The following is a 22,231-nucleotide window of genomic DNA, read 5'->3' as shown; positions in this document are numbered from 1 at the left end:
CATTCAGATGAGACCTTGCCATAAAATTAATGAATTTTAGGCATAGTTTAAAGAAATATTATAGGCAATTATTTTGAAACTCTCATATATTAGAGTTTTCGATATATATATATATATTGGGAGAGAGGTACGTAGGTCAGAAAAGTCCTCATATAAAAATTGTGATAATAATAAATCTGGGCCTTACAATCATGTACATGTATTTTTTAATTATGATTACATGATAATCATGTATATATATCTTTTAATCTTATTTGTTCAATCAAGATTCAGTGATATATATTAACTCTTCTCATTTCTCATAATAACACATTATTCTCAAATGAGTAGCTATATATATATATATAAATATAGGGATAAAGTACTGTAAATATATTAGAGTTTTGGATATGTGAATAAAGACAAAATTTCACCATAATAACTTCATTAGAGTGGGAGACAAGATGGTGTGTGTGGAGATGAGAAATGGTTTTTTTATTAATAAAATCATTTATTAACATAACCTTGGCAAGAACTTGTAAATGAAAATATTTTTTATCCACTTCTTTGGTTACAAATTGCTAACATAATGAGAATGACTGATATTACCAAACTCCTATATAATTAAAGTTAAATATATATTTTACTTTGTTTTGGAATTCAATGTTTAAAATTTTACTGTACAAATAACATCACTTAATCTCCACACATATATAAAATTGATTTAGCATAAATTCTATATGGTTCTGGCCCACCTCTTTAAGGAATTGTTTTTGCCACTTATGTTCATGTATTCTATAATTGTTAGACAGCAAAATAAAGTGGCAAACAATGATAAGTACAACAATCATTGCACTTTATATAAGCATTTTTGTTGCATTATGGCCACGACAGATTCAATGTTCATGCCCAAGGTCAGCTTTGTGCACTATAAATGTAAAACAATATAACATGGTCACAAAAATAAAATATCATATATATGTTATTATTGCTTGCTTTTTTTTCTTCCTAAAATGACATATAATGATAAAAAAATATTAAAAATGGATTAATTTGAACAAGAGTAAAGAGTTGAATATGTTCATAAAAAATAGAGTTGTGGACATGGGCAACTAGGTGTTGTACTCGGATTTGAGGGGGAAATGGATCAAAGCATGCATGCATGTCTCACTAGAGTAGCTGAAATCTATTTTATGTTAGCATAAATTTTCAATAATAAAATTGGGAGTTTATCTTGAAAAAATAATTAATCATTGAACATGATGGGAACTTATACTATTTTTGCTGAGCAGAACATGACTGGGCCTTATACTATTTTTTGTCAAGCAAAACATGATTCTAGTTAATTACTGTATTCTTACATTATGGATTGTGATAAAAAATTGTATTAAAAGTATGGTTTAAAGTATAACAATTTTTACATTAAAAAAAGAATGTGATACTAGTTAACAGAACAATGTATTATAATCCATTCCGTGTAGCAATCGTGTCAAATTATTAGTAATATTATATAGTGGAATGAGACATTAGAGAAGATGTGTACCCAAAACTGAAAATTAGAGTAAAGAAAAAAATACGACTTGGAAATTAAGCATAGACCTGAAGATTAATTTTTTGTTTTTCCTAAGATGCGAATTATCTTTTGTTTAATCCTTTTGGATTTGGTAGCAAGCTGCAATCGGCAGGTACAAACTGTTCAGTACTAATTTACTATTCTTATATACAGTAGATATATCATGAATTTTTCATATGTGATTTAGTACCTAACATTATAAAATGTATATAAAAACGCAAATTATTAGTTTGGGTTAAAATAATTCTTCATTATTAAAAGATGGATTCTGAATTTTGTCTAGGTACACATTTTTCATCTTTGAAAATTTAACATGCACGGCAAAATTACTTTTACTAGGATACTAATTTACTAAGATAACGGTTGCACTGTGTAAAGATACATATTAGAAGCTTCTCTTAGATAAATATATTTACCTTTTAAATTGTCACTTATCTCATTTAAATCGGTGATACTGAAATTGCATTTACCTCTCGTAGAAACGATGTGAATTCTAACCTTTAAAATGAGATGGTCATGAAATTAAATAAAAAATCACAGAATAAAATTGTAAGGAAACTTTTTTCTTATGGTTATTGTACTTTTTTAACACTATCATTGTAATCCCTCCATGCGATAAAATATAGAAAATTGTAAAAAAAGGGAGATTTGGGAGTGCCTAGTTTTCATTATCAAAAATTGATGACCTCAATGAAAATAACAATAGTGATTATATAACCGCAATTCATCTCGAATGGTTTTCTAGTTGAATTGTTTCAAGAGGTAAGCAAAAAAAGGCATAAGATTTATTAACATAAGGCGAAATCAGTACGAATATAGTAACCAAACAAAGGATAAGATGAATACTTAAACCAAAAGTAGAACAAAGTCTAAGTCACTCTCAATTTTAAATCTTAAGCAAAACTTTGGATCATTGACCCATCTTATAAAATATTGGATAAAGCTTTATGTTGGCTATATATATAAAAGGACAAACATAAGCATGGTAACTGAATGTCTAAACCAATAACAAAAAATACTCACAAATAAAGAAACAGTTACTGGTAAAGAACCAGCAGCCACAGAATCATTACTTGGATTTCTTTGGTGCTCTGCATAAGATACATTTCTTCAGTTAGACCACAAAATGCATTACATAATCAAAACTAAAAGCACAAAACAAGAACATAATACTCACTTGGCTGGTTGTGATGCACCTGTAGGTGTAGCACTTGGTGGTAATGCTGATTGCTTCTCTCCAGGGCCCTGAACATTTTACAGACAGACGATAACGGGTCAATTTCTCATTACCTTGGTTAACTCGGATGATAATAATCATTAAGAGGTTGCAAATTGCCACAAGTGGTGATGCATAAATAAATTCTAGAAAAAGGAGCTCACCTGGGCCAATCGATCTTCCCTCCGTGCATGTTTCCTTTCCCTGCTTGCCTTGTTCTTTGCCCGCTTAGCCTCAAACTGATCAGACAAAGTTTTCTCTCTTGCCTTCTCCGCCTTGGACTTGTGAATGCTCTCCATTAGGACTCTCTTGTTCTTGAACACATTACCCTTCACATTCATGTACATAAAATGGTACATGTGCTTGTCGATCTTCTTTGATTCCCTGTACTTCCGAAGCAGACATGCATTCTCCTCATCCAGAGGATTTTGGTTGGAAGCTGTTGGGAAATAGGTATCACATCGCCTACCTCATTATCTCGGGAATGGTTTAAATACATGTTGGGCTACTCCTCTCATTGAAAATTGGTTTTGAGATAGAACCTTAACAGAAGCCTTGCCTCCCATGTACCCTTATGCTTACCTAGTTGTATCAAGACAAACTTTTTAATAACCAAAAAACGTTTTTCTTCTAAGACCATAGAGAAATTCATGTCATGCACACCCAGCAATACTACATATAAATTTCTAACCAACTTCCTTATGTTTTGGCCTAAAATGGAAATCCAACAAACTATTCATTACTTTTTCAAAACAAAGAAGTAGAAATAATACACAATGTGATTAGTCGAGTAATATTTAACCAATAAAGAGCATAGAGACATTAAGTTGATTCAATGAATGAAGGTAAGACATATGAGGAAGATAAACATGTGAAAAAGTAGAATATACGAAATCAGTTTAAATTTGGCCATGGAGATTTCACTAACTTCATTAGGATCAAGCCATACTTAGCCTCCTCCACACTTTAGAACACTACCAGCAAGTCGCTACTGGAGTTTCAATGAAACCATCCTCTTCTCTTTCCCTCTCTCTCTCTCTCTCTCGCTCTGTGTGTTCCTCCAACAAACTAGGGTTTTCATCATTCTTAATGGGCCTCTTCTTATAAAAGCCCATAAACCACACCAAATCATATTTTATTTCTCATTATTACTTTCAATTTCGGCATTGTCTATCAATTATCTAATTTTAATTTTCATATTATGTATAACTAGCATGTTAATGTATAGTTTGTACATTATAAATGAAAAATATAATATTTTGTATTAAATATTTATAATTTGTTGAATTTATTCAAATGGTGTAATGTTCAACTTTTTAAATACACTTTTAGAATAAAAAGATAATATTATATGGTTTTTTTGTAAAAATAAAAAGGGAAAAATAGAGAATCACAAATTAGGGGTGTTGATTTTGTGTTTTCCTTTATAATTAGTATATAAATATATATATATATATATACTATAAAAGAAATTAAAGATTTGTATTTGTTGTCTAAATGTAGAGAGTTTTGTTGTACGTGAAGGTTTTATATTGAATAAAATTGTATCTATAAAGGATAGGTTCTGACCCAAAAAAAACATTAAAGATTTGTATTTATTTAAATTATATCTTTTACAGATATTTTTAAAATAAAAATCATATTTTTACTATATTCAGATTCACCCAGAGTGGTGCAAGTATGTTGGAAACACTCAAACTGTGCCATTATTTTATACAGCATAGTTGTTACAGAAGCAAGTATAAAGGCCTTCAATATCAATACCATACATGATTAATACTTATTAAAGAATTTAATATTTTCCAGTAAATTAGTAAGTTATTTCCAGAATTAGTCTTATTGGATCACGAGGCCTAAAATCATACTTATAAAAACAGTGTGGCGGATCTTGAGCAAAATTTTAGAGGGAGCAGTAATATTTAATTACAATTAATTAAATAAATAGAAAATTTCAAATTTAAATGGCTAAAGATACCAAAAATAAAATATTGTCATTGACATATTAACCTAATCTTATTGCTCATTGAAAGTCACACGATAGAAATTTTGGACATCTAAACATGCAAGGGAACTTGATTCATTATATATAATTTTTTGAATGAATACACAAGTTAAATTATATTTATTTATGTAGCCACAAATTAAAGAAATATATCAGCTCGCACTAGTATCTCGATAAAGACATCATTTGGGTGTAGATAAAAAAAAAGTAAAGTTTAAAATCTGTGCAGGGACAGTGTAAAGTTTTTTACACTGTCAGCATATCATTCATCATTGATTTGTATTACTTTTGTTTGAGAGTCAATGGTGGTTAACAAATCAATGATGGATGATTTACTGACAGTGTAAAATACACTTACACTGTGTGTATACATATTAAATCCAAAAAAGTATATCTGCTTCAAAAAGTTTGTATTTGTATGTGTAGAATTTTATAAATTCAAAGTTTAATAATGAAATATATTTTTGGCCAAACATACTAAGTGACACATGAAATAACATATTGTGTAGGACAACAAATATGTTTTAGCAGAGTAAAAAGTAAAAAGATATTTTAAGAAAAACAAAATCGAGGACTGCCCCCACCTATCCCTTCCATGCTCAGCCCCCGGATATAAAGATAGAGTTTTGATTTATTTTCTTATCATTCACCACACTCTACCACTAGTTGCATTGAATGGTATCATCTAATTAGTTGCTTCTCAAACTTATAATGTAAGAATGTAAAATAAATCTAAAAGTGACACAGAAAATCCAAAAATGTAGGCATAGTCCTTAGATTGAAAGGGAACTCCCTCAGTACAAATTCTTGAAATACATGGTGAAGAATTTCACTCCATATTCACTCCCTCTTTCTTAAACTGTACTGCACTCATAATCTAATCAACCATCATTTTAAACTGATGTTGTAATTACATTACATTGTCACACTTACCAGAAGAAAAAAAACGTGACTAATTTAGCTGTACTTATGGTCATGATATGATCGTAAAAACTACCACAAATATGACCATGATTATAATTACGCACTTACCACAATTTAAAACTTTGTTAGTAACGTAAGGTAAGGGTAAGAAATAAAAACAACCAATTCTAATTCCTCACTGTATTTGTTGTACTTGTGATGCTTGATTTTCTTGTGTACTAGTAGTACTTCCAACAACAACAACATGGTTGTTGTGAAATTCTTTATAAGACTTGTCACAAACCTTAGGAGTGTTCTCAGCATCAGCTCCAAGAGACAAGGATTTGGGGTAAACATGGGTTGCTAAAAAGGTTGGGTTTTTATCCCCAGCCATAATGACAAGAATCTTTTCCTCATAGACATTAACTTGTTCATTCTTTTGGGTATCACCTTCTTTCTCCAAATCTCTATGACCACCATCAAGGTTTTGTTGTTGCAACTGGCCATTGAGTTTCTTGTAAGAGAAAGCAAGAATCAAAAGAGCTAAGGCTATGAGACCAAGCATGGCAGCTAGGCCACCAAAGAGATAGGGAATTGGAGAGTTCCAAAGATGAGTGTGAGTACTCATTGATATGGTTATGGTTGTGGCTGTGGCTGTGGGTGCTAATGTCATACTCATGGGTCTCATTTTTTATGTGTGTTTTTGTTTTTGTGAGGAAGAGGAGATTAAAGGTGATTAGGTGAAAGATGTGAGGTTGATGAAAAAGAAGGATGGGGAAGTAAGGTATTTATAATGGCCAACAATAATAACAAAGAAGAGAGAATCCATAAGAGAAAATGGATTCTTTTGCTTTTGTAATTGGGTCATAGAGTTGCGTATTTTGGCACTGCACTTGGGAACAGGGTACCTCAAAGAATTTGATGCAGTGCAGTGAATGAACAAAATTTTACACAGAGTTCAACTTTCAGAGTTAACTCACTTATTGGCATTGGTGATAGAAATAGATTAGTGTTAATTTATGAAGAAGAAGAAGAAAAAACAAGGGAAGAGTTGGTATCTACATGCCAATTCTTAATGTAAGATTTGAGTTGATAGCTTAGTATTCACCCTTTATGATACATCACAAATTCATATCTCTATATTTATTTCAAAGCTTTATATCATAACTACATTACGTTATTATTTTTTTTGGTGTACTCACATGGTTAAGAATATATATGTTAGTAGTATATTTGCATGTTTAAAAATACACATGTTACATATGCATTTGTACTATCAAGAATACACATGTAACTCGTGCATTCATATGGTTAAAACACACATATTATCCATTTATTTGCATTGTTAAAAAAACACATATTATCATTTGCATAGTTAGAACTCATATGTTATACATTCACATTTTGGAGAATACATGTATTAGGCGTGTGGGATGCTGCAAAATTAGAGAAGGATAAACTAAAAAAATGAAAGCAATAACTGATATATGCAATTAGATCACATGACTTGTATTTTTTGCTATTGCTTCCGATACTTACTGTATAAAAAATTAAAAAAAAAAGCGGGGACCACTTCTGTTATTAGGGAACATAAAATCGTTCTAAATAAATGACTAGTCTCAAAATGTCACTAAGTTGCAACTCATTCTTATGACAACATTTTGGTCTCACTTTATTGACTATTTACCTAAGCACATCTCTAACATTTTTTTTGTCCCAAAAGTATGTTATTCTATATGATATTGATTATGATTGGTTAGAAAAATATTTAATTATTAAATTTTTAATTTGAATATATTTTTTTAATCAATTATAAATGTGTGGTACACTTTTTAAAACAAAAAAGGTGCTTTCTTCTTGTACTTCAAACGCAACCACTATAATAGGAAGCTTGCGGTAATAAAAATATCTAACTTGATTTTCATAGATTTTCTTTATTGTAGTGTGAAGTTGAAATTGTGATTTTGATTGCAATTATGTTGCATTCATTTTCCATTTTTTTAACTTCAATCCTCTTGTCTATAATAAAGATTAATACATGCATATATTTTCTTGAAAACAATATATCATTACAAATTTTATATATTCAGTTTTTCAATAAAACTGGACGACTTTTGGTTTTTTATATTGAACCTTAAATATCAAAGTTTCCATTAGATTGAGTTGCAAATGAATACTCTTTAAGATGACATTCTCACATCCGAATATTGCATGTAATCTTTCTTAAAATCTTATTCTTTTATTTAATTGGTTTTGATAGTGGCCTTGACCTTTTCTCTCCAAATTAATTGAATTCTTCTAATTCTTTCAAGCAATATACCATAACTAATTTCATCTCCTTACCTCTGAAGAACATATATTTCTTTAATTTATGGTGGATTTCAATGTCATGTCTTTTAAGTATTTTGGTACCTCGTTTTATTTAATCATGTATTTAACTTGTATGGAATAGGGTAGCGTTTATGAAAAAGTCTATATGCTTGATGCTGGATAGAATATATCTAATCTCACTATGATGATATTTGATACTCTATACTTCTATAATATTTTCCCTTTAAGGGTTTTTATTTACAAATGTTTAAAAACTTCTTTAATTTTAGAAAAAAATTATAATTATATTTGATTAAAATGTCATCTCATTTGTTTTTGTGGTCTGAAAATTTCAGTATTTGGAAGTGGCATTGAACACCATTTAACTCTTTAACGAGTAAAACTCTCCCTAGACACGATTTTATTTATGTTTCTTTAATCTCATCATGTGGAAATACTAATAGATAAAAATGATAGTATAAAAAATAAAGTACTTTTTGAAGGGAGAGTATTTTCTTTTGTATGCATCCTTACACTAGACGCAATCATGTCCGAGCCGGAAACATTCACAGGTATGTAGAGTAACTCTCTTAGCATGTATTTTTCTCATCCACAAGACTCGAACCCGATACTTTGCTCAAGGAGAATCAAACATTTACTACTTGAACCAACACCCGATGAGAGTATTTGATATTGGGATAACTAATTAAATTATTTTTCCCCACATGTGACGTAGCTGATTCCATATTCTATTTACATGCATTGATTAATTTCCTTCATATAACGAAGAGCCAGAAAATGAGGAGTTTCGGATCAAAATAGGAACACCTTTTGCCTCTGGTATCATTTAATGTCCACCTTGATGCTTCATATATATTTTTCTGCTTTATTACATCAAAATATATTCTCTACCCATAACAGTGGAAATGCTCCCTAACTTGATTCTTCATTTTTGTTAGGGTCACTATTTTATTCCTAGTGGCTCATCATCTCTGAGAAACTATTAGAATCTATACTTTAATTTGTACTAAACCACTTATAACCTATGTCATATATAGTTTCATTTTAGCTAATTTATCATATTACTATCATCAGCTACTAGAATAGCCCTATACTAAATTATAATTATCCAAAAGAAAAAGAAAACATTCCACTAAAGCAAGCTCAAATATATATAGTGCTAGATCTAGCCAAATTGACCTTGGTGAAAGATATGCCTCTAACCATGTCATGTCTTAAGATTAAGCTTCTTTTTTACCTTTTCTACTTTGGGATAGGCCAGATTCTTTTAAACACTATTTTGTTTGGAAGATTAAACACTATTTTGTCTCAAAAATCATGTATCTTCTTGTCCATATCCAATAAATGCACATCAAGTAATATAACTTTGTATTTAAAAAATTTATATTTAATTGAATGATATATTTTAATTGGTATAGGACACAGATAAGAACACCGACGGAGACAACACATCTCCCTTCTCTCTTCCTAACGGGATATGCACTACTATTAAAAAAAAATTGTCATAGTTCTTTGTGATATTTAAAAAAATTCTATATGATTAGATAATATGTAAATTCTACATTATAACCCCGTTGAAATTGATGGCCTTTTGTGATCTTGCATGGAAATATGAGTGTATAAATAATGGAATTAATTTACCAAACTTGGCAGCTAAATTTGTATTATTATTTATTAGTGTCCTTTAGGCTTGCAATTTAAAGGAATAAGTTGTTTTAGTGGCTCAGACGTACGTGCCTTCATTTTTCTATTCACACCTTCAATCATTGACAGATTCTAAACAATAGTACTTGGCCTCAATTAATCACTATAATACTTCTCATGATAATGATGTTTAAATAATTATTATAATTAAGGCATAGATAGTGGATTGGGCACTAGAGATACTTAGGGTGAGATTTAATTTATTTATTTATTTAGTAGAGGAGTATTAATACGTGGTTAGCGTACAAAATAATCTAATTAAAATTTCTGAGACATTTAGTATTGGAATCTTTGGGAGCAAGTGAAGAATAGTAAGAAGTGACACAAGGAGGTAGAGAGACTCTAGCAAGGAACATTAATCTACTCTCATAAGTTGTGTCACTGTATGTGTCATCAATTGATGTCATAATTTATTTTAAATTAAATATATTTTTTCAATCGATAACAAACTAATGGTATATACAGTAACACAATTTATAAGACAACAGATGTGCTCTCACTAGTCAGATCCGCCAATAATCTTGTTGTACTACAAAAATAATCATATTCTTTGATATATGCTTTCTTCTATAAAATTGTAGATAAGGAAGCTAGCACATCAAGTTATATGGATTAATTAATAGTTGGGGTTGAGTAGGATAGCACCATAGGCCAAATCTATAATAAAAGTAAAATATATCTGAATCAGCTGCATGAAATTAAAACAAACTACATCTTTTATTTTTGTACTAGATGTTTAAGTAAACCTTGTGTGGAAGGGTTTATTCATATGGAATAATGTGTGATGTGAAAATAATTAGGTGAGTTGGGTCCAACGTCTATCAAGATAAGGACATATCTTATAATTCAAAGCATACTTATAAATGTGAAAATAATGTGGCCTTGTTCAGTTTTTATGCACTGAATCTTTGGGCTGAAAATGTTGCTTATTACTAGAATAAGTCAGCTTCTGATTGATTAACTCTTACATAAGCTTGTTAATCGATTAATTCTGTTGGGTATTCCAAGTGTGAATGAAGAAGTTCTACATTGGGTAAAAATGAATGAGTTAAGTAGATGAACTCATAGACCTAATGCATTAAGGTTTTTAGTCAAGATGTGGTGTCAAGTCCACTTCTATGCTTCTTTCACTTAGCCCATGAAAAAATAGTATATCTCATGAGGTACACATCTGTTGTCCCACAAATTATGTCATTCATGGATGAAGATCTTCCAACAAACTCTTTCACAGTTAATCAATTAACTACATTATTTTGATACATACATAATACATCATCACCACAAGCACACCTGAAGATCCTATATTCTGCTTGTCTCTCTGGACCTTCACAATTCTTGTTGAGCTATCAATATCAGAACAAAGCTTTTATCAAATTCCCTAATGGTCCAGCATATCTAATTTTGCACCTACTTATTTATTTCTCGTGTTCATTTTATTTGTGTATATATGTGGCACTGTTCCAACTTGTAACTGCTTTAATTTGGCATCTTATGCCTCAAAAATAGTCATATTTACAGCGCATGCTATGTTAACAGTTCATGAGGTTACATCTTATATGTTTTAGGAATTTCTTTTGGAGTCTGGTCAGATGCAACTATATATCTAAGTATATATGCTCAAATCTGCATGTAATTTAAGAGAATGTCAATTAACTCTATATCTATATCTTTGGGAGTAAAACTTTTGTTTAATCATTGAAATTGATACAATTATATATGAATTAAGTAATCTCTATGCATTGTGATTGTAAAAATTTATGTATAGTTAGTACATCATTCACTGTTTAATTGTATTATATTTTTTTTGGAGAGTCGATGATAATAAAAAATGAATAGTAAATAATAGAATATGATTTTGAAAGGAGTTAGGTTGAGGGTATAAAGGTGGGTAAAGACATGGCGTATGAAAGGGGTGAGAATAAGTTAGGAAAATAATGTGTATGATGCTTTAACGTCATTCTTTTCCACCAAGCTTCTTCCTGCAACATAACTCATGTAATCATTTCTGCCTGAATATTCTGTAATATAATATTTATTATTATATAAAGAAATTGTTTCCTAGAGTGAGGACGTGTGAACACATGAAAACAAAAATGGAAAAGGGTGGATAATTCAATTAAATTTATTGTATTTTTAAGATACAGTAATTCTACAAGAAATACCAATTTTCTCTCCTTTGCTTATGGTAGAAAAGGAGTGAGAATATATACAAAAAAATCTGTGGGGCTCATCTGAAGTTTTTTATGAAATATATGTTAATTTATGAAATTTAAATATCAAAGTGTGTTAAAGTTTTAATCATCCTATTTTTATAATCACGCGATGAAAATAGAGTTATATTATAAAATTTAATAAAATCATTATATTATTTATAAAAATAACCATACTATTACATAAAAGGTATTTAATTAATTATTTTTTTATTTAAAATGGGCCATTCATATTGGTGACCTTGACTATAGCACATGCTAACAAAATGAAAGTCATGAAATTAGTGGCAATAATGTATAATGAATTTTTTATATTGTTTAATGGTTCTCTTTGTTCTCCTTTAAAAATGGTAGTATATTGACATGTGACATAATAGATTATACCATGAATTAGTGTAGTTTAGGGAATAAATTCGAAGATTTGATAATTGGTAGTGCTTGTTTGCAAAATAAGTGAAAGTTTAGAGTGGCTCCCTAATTTGTACTAGCTCCAACTAAAATATTCAACAATGTTAGAGCATAACAATACAAAACTATGAAATACTTTTGTACCTTTAGTTTAACTATTTTGTAGAGATTCCTTGTCTCTCTTAGGAACTACTAAAAAAAATTGAAAAAAAGATATATGCATTGATAGTGTATATGTTTTATACACTGTAATTGCATCATTCATCATTAATGTTTAATTATTGTTGACTTTTAAAAAAAAGGTAATCTAAATGAATGATGGATGATAGAGTGCATGTGTATAAATTTTTACGGTCATTGTATAGATTTTACACTCAAAAAAGTTTAGGAGTGATGAAAAAGAATATTGTAGATCTATACAACATAAGGTTGAAAATGATGCATTTGTTATAAAACTTTCCTAGGCTCTTATTATTCTTTTTTATACACAAGTAGAAATTTACAAGGATTATCACCTTAGGCACTGTTCAAGTGAGTCTTTCAATTTTTGGAAAGTTACAGGTTTTGATATAAATGAGTCCATACCATTTGCAAAACATTCTTCAGCACTCTCTGATAATGTGTTTGCTGTCATCTGCATTAGCATGATATAGTAAGAAAATTATAATATATTACCCAAATATTGTGTTTGCAGAAGAGGTAAATCCTTCCAATATTATGCAGATTAGCATGTTAAGGTTCTATTCTTCTAGATTCGGCTTGATCTTAAATTGCAATTGTGTAGTTGCGGTCACATTACGTTTACGACAATTGTGATAGCGATACAATGGTATAGACTACCAAAACTGTAGGATTGCGATCACAACTACAGTTGCAACCACAATTTAAGACCATATTTGATGTAGCTAGTCATAGTGACAATTACAACATAACTAATACTCACCGCGATGATGCGGGTGCGCTTTTTAGGTGGTATAGAACATTCATAATCTGAAGGTGGTAGTACTTGCTCAAAACCAGCTTTTCTTGCAGCATCCCAGTTTCCTGCTTCCTCGTAAGACCGGATCAGTTTTGTTGTTTGAATCCCATTCATAACTGGCATGAAAACATCCTGAAAAGTGCAAGTACCAATTGATTACCATAACATAAGTTCATAACCCAAGAATTATGAACATTTTCATTAACAATCAGCATTGCTTGCAACTTCTACTCACCCCTAACTTCAACCATAAGAAAATCATTCAAACCAACCATCTAATGGTTTCATATGCAGTTGAGTTACATTTACAATCATTCTTTTAAATTTCTATGTACAAGTGCAATTGCAGCTATAATCTTATGTTTTGGTAGTCTTCTCAACCATAATTGCGACTGTATTGACCATTTTTTCATGCAATTTTTCATAATTGCAGTGAAAGTAATATAGTCGCAATGATCATTTACGGTTTCAGATTCCTTCAAAACCATAATATTGCAGTTGTGATTGTGGTTGTTTAGTGGAATTTAAAGCCCTTGAGTCCTTGACTCTTTCTGAACATGAACATACCGAATTATAAAGTTAAAATAGTTAGAAGATATTACCATTAGAATGAGGTCATATGAGTGGCGCTGAACTGCACGTATGGCTTCGACTCCATTATTCACAACATCCATGCTATAACCTAACCGCTTCATCATTGACTGTGTCACCATGATATTGATCTTGTTATCTTCAACAAGAAGGATCTTTGGCTTTAATGTGGATTTGCTTAATTCTGATGATGTGTTGTTGCTGCTAGTAACACATTGAGAAGTTATGTCTGCCTTCACTTGACCCTGACATGTATGCTGAGGTTCACTTGAGTTTGTTATTACACTCATTCCTCGACATTCCGCCTTAAGTGGAGAAAAAACAGCATTACCATTCTGTAACTTAGCATGTGTATTATCTTGGTGCTGTTTGTTTCTATCAACTAAACTTTCATGTTCTGTTTCTGGTATTGATGAGGTTGGTGATTCAGACATCTCCGGGGCATCAACAACCACTGAAGACGCATCCTCGACTAAACTTGTGTTACTTGTCACTTCTGATGATATAGTATTACTAGAGGGGAATGAGTGAGAATTCTCTGAAAACCCATTAAACTTGTGTGAGGTTCTGTAACCTGGTAATATATTTTGTGGCCTGCTGGATCCATTAGATGAGAATAGAGATCCCAAAGTGCGTGGTTGGAATTGGAAGAAGCCCTGTGTTGTATCATCAGACATGCCATCATTTTTCTCCACATCAAAGTCATCAGAATCATTGTCACAAGTGGTTGAAACCTTGTATGGGAGTATGAAGGTGAAGGTAGAACCACAATGTTCTTTGCTTGACACTGTTAGACGACCACCCATTAACTCAACCTGTAAGGAAACATTGACAACGGACAATATATAATTAGCGTAGCAAAGAAAGATGTGTTTTTGATCATATAAGAGAAAAATAACATAGCAACCTAAGCAATGCTTTATGAAAGAAACAAACAAGAAGTATCATAGTCTTTTTCCCTTAGGTGCAAAAACATTTCTTTTTGGGCAAGTTAAGATAAAATGAAACGAAATAGATAGTTCCTGAGTGCACGTTCTGCTGTATCGACAGAAATGAACAATTGGCATGTAGAAAGACATTTTTCAGAGATACGTGCTTTTATAGCTTTCTCTTTGCCAGCAATGCTAGCAATAAGCTGTTTTCGACACTCTTTTCACCATACTCTTTACTATTACGTGGATACGTGTGAGATTCGCTAAATAGGAAGTGGACTAGCTTAGTGGGTATCATGTGAAATTTAGCTGATAATATAAAGGGCGTCGAAGAGAGTGTCGAAAAGAATGTTAATGCATTTCTCTTCACCGAAAGAAGAGCTGAATAAAATGTTTACCAGTTGTTTACATATTGCTAGTCCTAGCCCTGTGCCCCCATACTTTCGAGCGTGGTCTGCACTGACTTGCATGTACCTTTTAAATAGAGTATGTATGCCCTTTTCTGTAACATTATACATACAAATAGAATTAATTCTAAATCAAACAGAAGCATAAACATCAATTTTCAGGAATCTAGAGAAGGTTGTTAAAGTTAGATACCTGGTATTCCAATTCCTGTGTCATAAACATCACAACATATCCACACGGTTGTTTCAGTTGAATGAGTTTGCCCCTCACCGTCTCCACTCATTGAACACTCACTTTTAACTGAAGATCTACATTCATCATTAAAAGCATGAATTTGGCTGGTATGGTCATTGTGACTTTGACCATTATGAAGATTTTGTTCACTGCCACCACTTTGAGGTGTTGATGGATGTTTCTCTTCTCTCACGCCATTAGCTGAAATAGTTAACTGTTCCGAATTTGAATTTTGGTGACATTCTTCTGCTTTCGCAAAAGGTGGCTCTGCCACAACGTAAAGGTTTATACCAACTTTGCCTTCATGTGTAAACTTGACCGCATTGCTGCAAAATAATAAAGTATTGTTTACATGAATCAAGTAAAGTAAAATTATTTACAAGTTCATTCATTCATATTGCTACCTAGCTTTCAGTTAGTGAATAAGTGGATATTGACCTCTAGTACTAGCTATGCATGAAACTCTAAGCTATTCCGGTCAAATTTTGCTTATATCTATCTCAGAACAGATAGATCATTACCTTCAACAAATAAACTAGCAAAGAATATTCCATGTACAACCACTTCTAAACTTTACACTATAGAGCAGTGTCATTTTGGGATATGACTATGCAGCCAGACCAGTTAAACTGAACCAAATAGATGGTACTAATAGAATACATGGTGAATAACTTTTGTGGTAAATAATAGATGATTATCCTTAACCTGTTGACCTTATACGAGGTAAACTATTATGATTGGGGGCTTACTAGAGGGATGGTGTTCATTACTATATGGACCATTTCTTATATACTCAAGTGGAAGTAAATTTAGCCAGCTAACTATATACTACTTCTAATATAGTGCAGCCAAGTACAAGAGAGTGCTCATCCTTTAAAATAATATACGGAAAAGAAAGTTCGATGCTGTAGACTAGAGGACAACCTGGGAAACTTGAAGCAGTTAAATACAACAACAATGATTACAAACTCGAACTACCAATCATAATATCTCAGTACCTGATTAAATTTGTGAGAATCTGCCGGATCCTTAAAACATCACCAATGACCTGCAATTATACATGAAGCAATTGAAGTGGGAATAAGTTAGAACTTATCAGGTAAAATCATAGTTTGCATTTATCTGTCAACTACTTTAATAATATATAAGATTTATGAAAAGAGATAATATCATCAGAAATGCATCACAGAGTAGTCTATCATATAGGAGCAGTAATGCTTAATCTTCAACAGCAAAGCATGCAAGTGTTACATAAGTTCTCACCTCAATAGGTATATCATCTGCCACATGTCCTTCTAAGGTTAACATTTTCTGCAATGATGCTGCAGCAGTCTGGAGTACATGCTTTACTACCTCTCTTGGCCGGAATTTGGTAGCTTCCAATTTCATAACTCCTACACAGATCATGGAGTTTTTGTCATGGGAAGAAATTTAAATGATCAGTAAGTATGGTCACAAATTTGAAGAAAAATATTGTATTCACCAAACATGACCGAGATCCAACTTTGTCTCCGAATGATTAAAATTACTTTTTAAGTTTCAGCTGCAGATATTACACCGATAACAAGCAATGGTACAAGGATAGGTTTCTAACCTGACTCAACCTTGGAAAGATCAAGAATGTCATTTATAAGCTGAAGAACCAAATCTCCTGAAGATAGCATGACATCCAAAAGCTGTTTTTGCTCGCGATCAAGTTTTGTGGTAGAAAGAATTTCAGCCATGCTAACAACCCCAGACAATGGCGATCTTATCTCATGAGACATTGTTGCCAGCATTTGTTTTGCCCGCATGGTCTCCTCTATAAAAAGATGGCGAGGTAAAGAGAGCAGAATAAGCATCTTGCTTGTAAACTTTATAGAAAAATCCATAAATAAGATTTGACTGAGTGATTAAACCTGTAATGTGAATGGTTTTATTCAGTTCTGTTTCCTTGGCTTTCTGAACTGCAATTTCTTCCCGAAGTATCGCCATCCTTTCTCTTTTTCTCACCTGTGGTTTGTGAGAAATATAAATATCCTCTTTAAAGCACACACTTCAAGTACAAATTGATTCAAAACCAAATAACATTTACCTGATCTGTTATTTCCATTCCCATATAATTTATTCCAATTGTGTCACCTGCCTTGCTGAAAACCGGTTCTACATATATCAAGAATATCTTTGAGCCAAACAATTCTGTCTCAAAAGTAATTTCCTTTTTCGCAGGTAATCCTTTTTCCATAACTTCTCTCTTGAAATCTTGAGATTCCTTAACCCCTGATCCTGAGAAAATTTCGACATCCGTTTTTCCTATTATGTCCTGAAAAGTAGGTTTTAGGGTCAAGATATTTCAGCATTAGCCCTTCGCGTATGAAGTTAAGTAACTTATGAAGAGGAAATAAATCTCTATGTAAAATAAGCTTCTTCTGAGGTTTCAGCGACTTATGACTTGAAGAAATTATGATGCAACATTAATCATATGACCTTGCAACAAGAACTTCAACAGCAATCATTACCTCCTCTTGCAAACTTGGAAAATGATTATAGATAAAGCGATAGCGTAACTCTTTGTCCTGTAAGAAAAATATCATAGAATCAGCCCTTTCCAGAGAATGAGATTCTTCTTTGAACATTAATAATAATGAACCATCCAAAACTACAAGTATTGCATGTAATCTTGACCATGTGTTGTGTGTAATGTAATTATGAAGTAAAGCAGATTTTTATCAATTTGTTAACAAGCTCCTAAATTTATTTTCATCTTTTATGGAGCACTTGATCCTTCGGCACAACACAGATATAAAGAAGAATCGAGTTTCACGGTGCACATATTCAAGCCAAATTAAAACACAATTTCAGTCCTTTTCCTGTGTCCCCTACACAGTACAGAAGCAAAATGTGGATGGTAGTTAAACCATATGCCTGAGCACTTACTTCCATCTAGGAAATAGAAAGCAAAGAAATTGTGGAGGAAAAGAAAAGGAATAGAGATAAGCTACATCAAGTTTTTCTAAGCTTATTTATTAGAAGGTTTATGTATTTCATAAAATATATGCTTGTAAGTTGTGCTAAGTTTACTACCACTCCTCATAGTTTTCGCTGAAACAAACCGCGTAAAAAGTAACTATTATCTCAGCTATGTACTCTGTCGTACTTAGATGAACGAAAAACTCATGAAAATCTGATAAACGTTGGATGTCATATGCCAGGATTTTTCTATAAGTTAATTTAGATGTACAGAAACTCAATACTCACTGTAATATACCTGATGGCCAATTACAACAGGTGCATTTTGAAGTATAAAATGTAAGAAATTATCTGCTCTCTTCAGAATCTGGGATAGTTCTTCAACAGGTGAGGACTGTCTTTCAATAGTCTCTATACTTTCTTGCAACTTTTCCTCGAGTACTTGCTCTCTCTGAATACTTGCCTCCAACTGTTTTTCCAATTGCAGCGCCCGCTGTTTCCAATATACAACGGTGTCATACTCGGCATCAATTTCAATTCTCTTGTTTTGAACAACAACTTCACTTTTCTTCATTGGTACATCCTTCCATGTATAGTAAACTTCGTCCAATATAGAAACCGGGCGTTTATCACCGCCATAATTTTCCTCTTCGAATCGATCATATTCTAATATCTCCAACTTCCTGAGCTCAACTTCCTGCCTTTGTTTGTTAAGGTTGTCGAGTTCTTCTCTAAGAAGACGTACTGCATTGGCCTGCTTATACTCCCAGTGTTTCATAAGGTACGCCAACTGAGAAGACCCTTTGTCAGTGTAATTGGTAAGCTCCATAAGGCGTTGGAAATCAGCTATAGTTGGTTCCTCTAAGATTGTCACTTCCTCTAACATATCTTGGTCCCTTCCAGGCTTTTCTATATTAAACTGTTTTCCGACATCGGTTACAATATCTTCAGGCCACATTGAAGGGAGGCCTTCAATGTCCATGTCTTCAATACACTCACTCTCCATCTCACAAACCATTGAAAGTAGTTTGATTACATCCAATTTTCTACTCTCCAATGTACAACCTTTGATTTGAACTTGTGCATCCTTCAATGAATCAAAGCTATTGCATTAGCATAGTTCTAGTCCAAGTTTAACTCTTGGTTTTTGTGTATGTATATATTGAACAGAACAATAAGAGGGAAGCCAAAGCACTAGTGCCTCCTGCAATCTGTTAGGTGAATGAGTCTCAAATTAGTTTGGCACTCAACTTGGAAATTGGAATAGATATAATATATAGTAAGAGTTATGTTATTTGTACCACATGCTTTTCAATCTTGTATATAGTATATATACATCACTATCATATCACACATCTAGTTGTACATAAAATGTTATTGATAGAACATTAATAAAACTAGGCAGAATTTGAATAAAAGATGAAAAAACCATAAGCTGTACAGTAAAAGTAGCCAAACTTAGAAACTTTATTTAAAAGGGACAAATTCAGAAACATTAATCAAAAGTCACCAACTAAAGAAGAATAAGAAATAGTAGAGCAAATTGAATCCAATATCAAGCCTTGATTAAAAGTAATGGAAATTATGAGTTGGTGCATGAAACCATCTTAAAAAACAACAATGGAACATTTTCAAAACAAATAAATTTTAAACAGTTGCAAATTGCAAAGCAAAACCAATACCCATTTTGACAATTGTATAGGCAAGAGGATTGTTGATCCCAAACTAAGATCCATCATCAACATCAAGCCCAAAAAATACTCTTGTGATTAAAAACGCCTATAACTAGATTCAAGGCCTTTCAACAAATACAAATCAAAAGGGAAAATAATTGAAATTGAGCTCACTCAATTCAAAACACATTTGTTTGAAAGCAAAACATTGTTACAGATATGATTCATGATGATAATAATAACGGTGAAAGTTGAAAAGCTCTAACCTTTTGTGCATTAATAGAGTTAAAAGCTAGTCACCAAAAAAAAAAGACTTAGAAAGATGAAGAATTAAAGTTGACAATGCCCAAAACGGCTTTTCCTGTAGATCTGAAGAATCTCTTAAACTGTGGAGTCAAAAGCATTCAATGATAAAACAACTCAAACACTAAAGAGGAGAGAGAAAGAGAAAGATGACACCATGTGATTGTAAACTTCATGAGAGTAAAGGAAAAAACTTTTAATAAACAAAAATGAAGAGAACAGAAACCCATGCAGCCATGTGCATTATGAGGTCAAATATCAAAGATTAATGTTCTTCTCCATTTTTTTTTTCTTCTCTTTATTAATATCAGGAGACAACGTTCCCTTTCACAGTTCACTGTTCTTTCTCTATGCAAAAGAATCACATGTCAATGCTCAATGTCAATTAATAAATGTTCATAATTTTAGTTATATAGGAGTCTAATATAACTATATACCAATTATATTTACTTACATTATGGCTTTACATTAGTGGTCACAATTATAGAGATTAAAAAACTTTAATGCTTCATCCTAGTTACAAGAAAATTATTAAAGCATGATCACTATATCAAATTGTGGACCACATCACATGATGCGGCCACAATACTGTAGTGTAATATGTTGCAACACAACTGCATTTGAATCGTATTGGGCTGCAAAGTAACCGCATTGGGTCACATAAGACCGCATTGATATCAAAAATATGTTTTTAGTCACAAAATAATTCACACCGTAAGGGCCGCAATCCACATCGCAACTGTTGTAATCCGCATCGCAACGACCACAATTTGTATTGCAACGACCACAATTTGTATTGCAACGACCACAATTACAATAACCATAATCGCAATTGCAAATTAAAACTCAATTTAAAACACTCATGTAAACAAAAGACAACAATTGATTCATCAAAAAGTCATTCATATCCATATATCTTATAATGTTTTGTTGCCCTTAGTCTTTCAAAAAAATAACAGATTCAACTAATGATCCAAATTTAGAGTGAGTGGAATATATATTTATTTTATTTTATGGGAAGATGGAGTTTTTTTTAAAATTAAAAATCCATAGAAAGAAAAGCACTTATGTTCCCCGCCATTTCTAATCGAGGTGACGTGGCTGATGGTGGAGAGGAGCGTACGGTGACGCGCTATGAGAGAGTGTGATTTATTAATAATAATATTAATTTACCTAAAACAAGGCATGCACATGATAGATCTAAGGTTAATGTATAATTTAGTTGTGTACTTTGCGATGTCATGCATGTATTTGAGACCAAATGAAGCAAGGGCGGCTGCACAGATTCATAATATATAAAATACATTATCTTTCATTAATTAACATCACCACTTAACGTATTAACTTTGTTTCCTAATAAGATCGATTAATATGTATACACCGATAATGTAACTGTTACATTGTCTTGTTATCTTGCATGTGTTTGTTCATAGGCGTATGTGATTGCTTAACTAATGTTGCATGTCCATTAATCTTAGAATTGGATTGGTCTCACTATATTTCACGGGGTAATGGAAATTACTAGTTAGACAATAAATTTACAGGATAAAATTTTTATCGCTTTCAGCCAAATTTTCAGCTACTTTTGTCAAACACAAATCAACTTTGTGTGATAGTTAGACATAAGCCAAATGATTTTGAAAACTTCACCTTCAAATAAACTAGCTCTTCATTATACAAAGAATAAATTGTGGTCTTCATATCTTTACGTTACATTATAGTGTTTAATAGTTAAGGTCGATAATGAGTATAGGTATGATTTAACAAATAATTCTATATATTTTTTTGGTTTTGAGTCAATTTTGTTCGAGCCGGGAACATCTACATGTATGTGGG

The 22,231-nt window shown here is 31.9% G+C and overlaps 2 protein-coding genes and 1 pseudogene across 4 annotated transcripts; all 3 read right to left on the bottom strand.

Annotated features, from left to right (window-relative positions):
• On the bottom strand, positions 2,503–3,836 carry LOC109358099 (annotated as a pseudogene).
• On the bottom strand, positions 5,524–6,633 carry LOC109358087 (protein GLUTAMINE DUMPER 1-like). The gene has a single exon (XM_019602162.1). The coding sequence runs from the start codon at positions 6,359–6,361 to the stop codon at positions 5,870–5,872; it is 492 nt and encodes a 163-aa protein (XP_019457707.1). The 5' UTR covers positions 6,362–6,633; the 3' UTR covers positions 5,524–5,869.
• On the bottom strand, positions 11,616–20,664 carry LOC109358849 (histidine kinase 5). Of its 3 annotated transcripts, XM_019603328.1 has the most exons (14): positions 20,359–20,664; positions 18,718–19,630; positions 17,969–18,025; positions 17,545–17,772; positions 17,369–17,462; positions 17,065–17,271; positions 16,734–16,864; positions 16,469–16,518; positions 15,429–15,796; positions 15,227–15,330; positions 13,908–14,711; positions 13,270–13,437; positions 12,912–12,960; positions 11,616–11,687 (listed from the first exon to the last, which is right to left on the bottom strand). In XM_019603328.1, the coding sequence occupies exons 2-14, from the start codon at positions 19,435–19,437 to the stop codon at positions 11,632–11,634; spliced, it is 3,036 nt and encodes a 1,011-aa protein (XP_019458873.1). In that variant the 5' UTR covers positions 19,438–19,630; positions 20,359–20,664; the 3' UTR covers positions 11,616–11,631. The 3 variants fall into 3 exon arrangements, with proteins under 3 accessions (XP_019458873.1, XP_019458872.1, XP_019458871.1); XM_019603326.1 differs by lacking the exon at positions 11,616–11,687 and having other exon boundaries at positions 12,838–12,960; XM_019603327.1 differs by lacking the exons at positions 11,616–11,687; positions 20,359–20,664 and having other exon boundaries at positions 12,770–12,960; positions 18,718–19,437.

Source organism: Lupinus angustifolius, chromosome LG10 (assembly GCF_001865875.1).
Source record: "Lupinus angustifolius cultivar Tanjil chromosome LG10, LupAngTanjil_v1.0, whole genome shotgun sequence".
NCBI classification, from domain to species: Eukaryota; Viridiplantae; Streptophyta; class Magnoliopsida; order Fabales; family Fabaceae; genus Lupinus; species Lupinus angustifolius.
Note: the sequence above shows the minus strand (reverse complement) of the source record. Positions and strands in the feature narration are given on the sequence as shown.

Coding starts and splice junctions, on each gene's coding strand:
- LOC109358087 (XM_019602162.1), bottom strand. CDS start 6,361: ATGAGACCCATGAGTATGACATTAGCACCCACAGCCACAGCCACAACC.
- LOC109358849 (XM_019603326.1), bottom strand. CDS start 19,437: ATGGTTTGTGAGATGGAGAGTGAGTGTATTGAAGACATGGACATTGAA. Junction 15,797..16,468: donor ATTCTCACAAATTTAATCAG/GTACTGAGATAT, acceptor ATTATTTTGCAG/CAATGCGGTCAAGTTTACAC. Junction 14,712..15,226: donor TAGCAATATGTAAACAACTG/GTAAACATTTTA, acceptor GTTTCCTTACAG/GTTGAGTTAATGGGTGGTCG.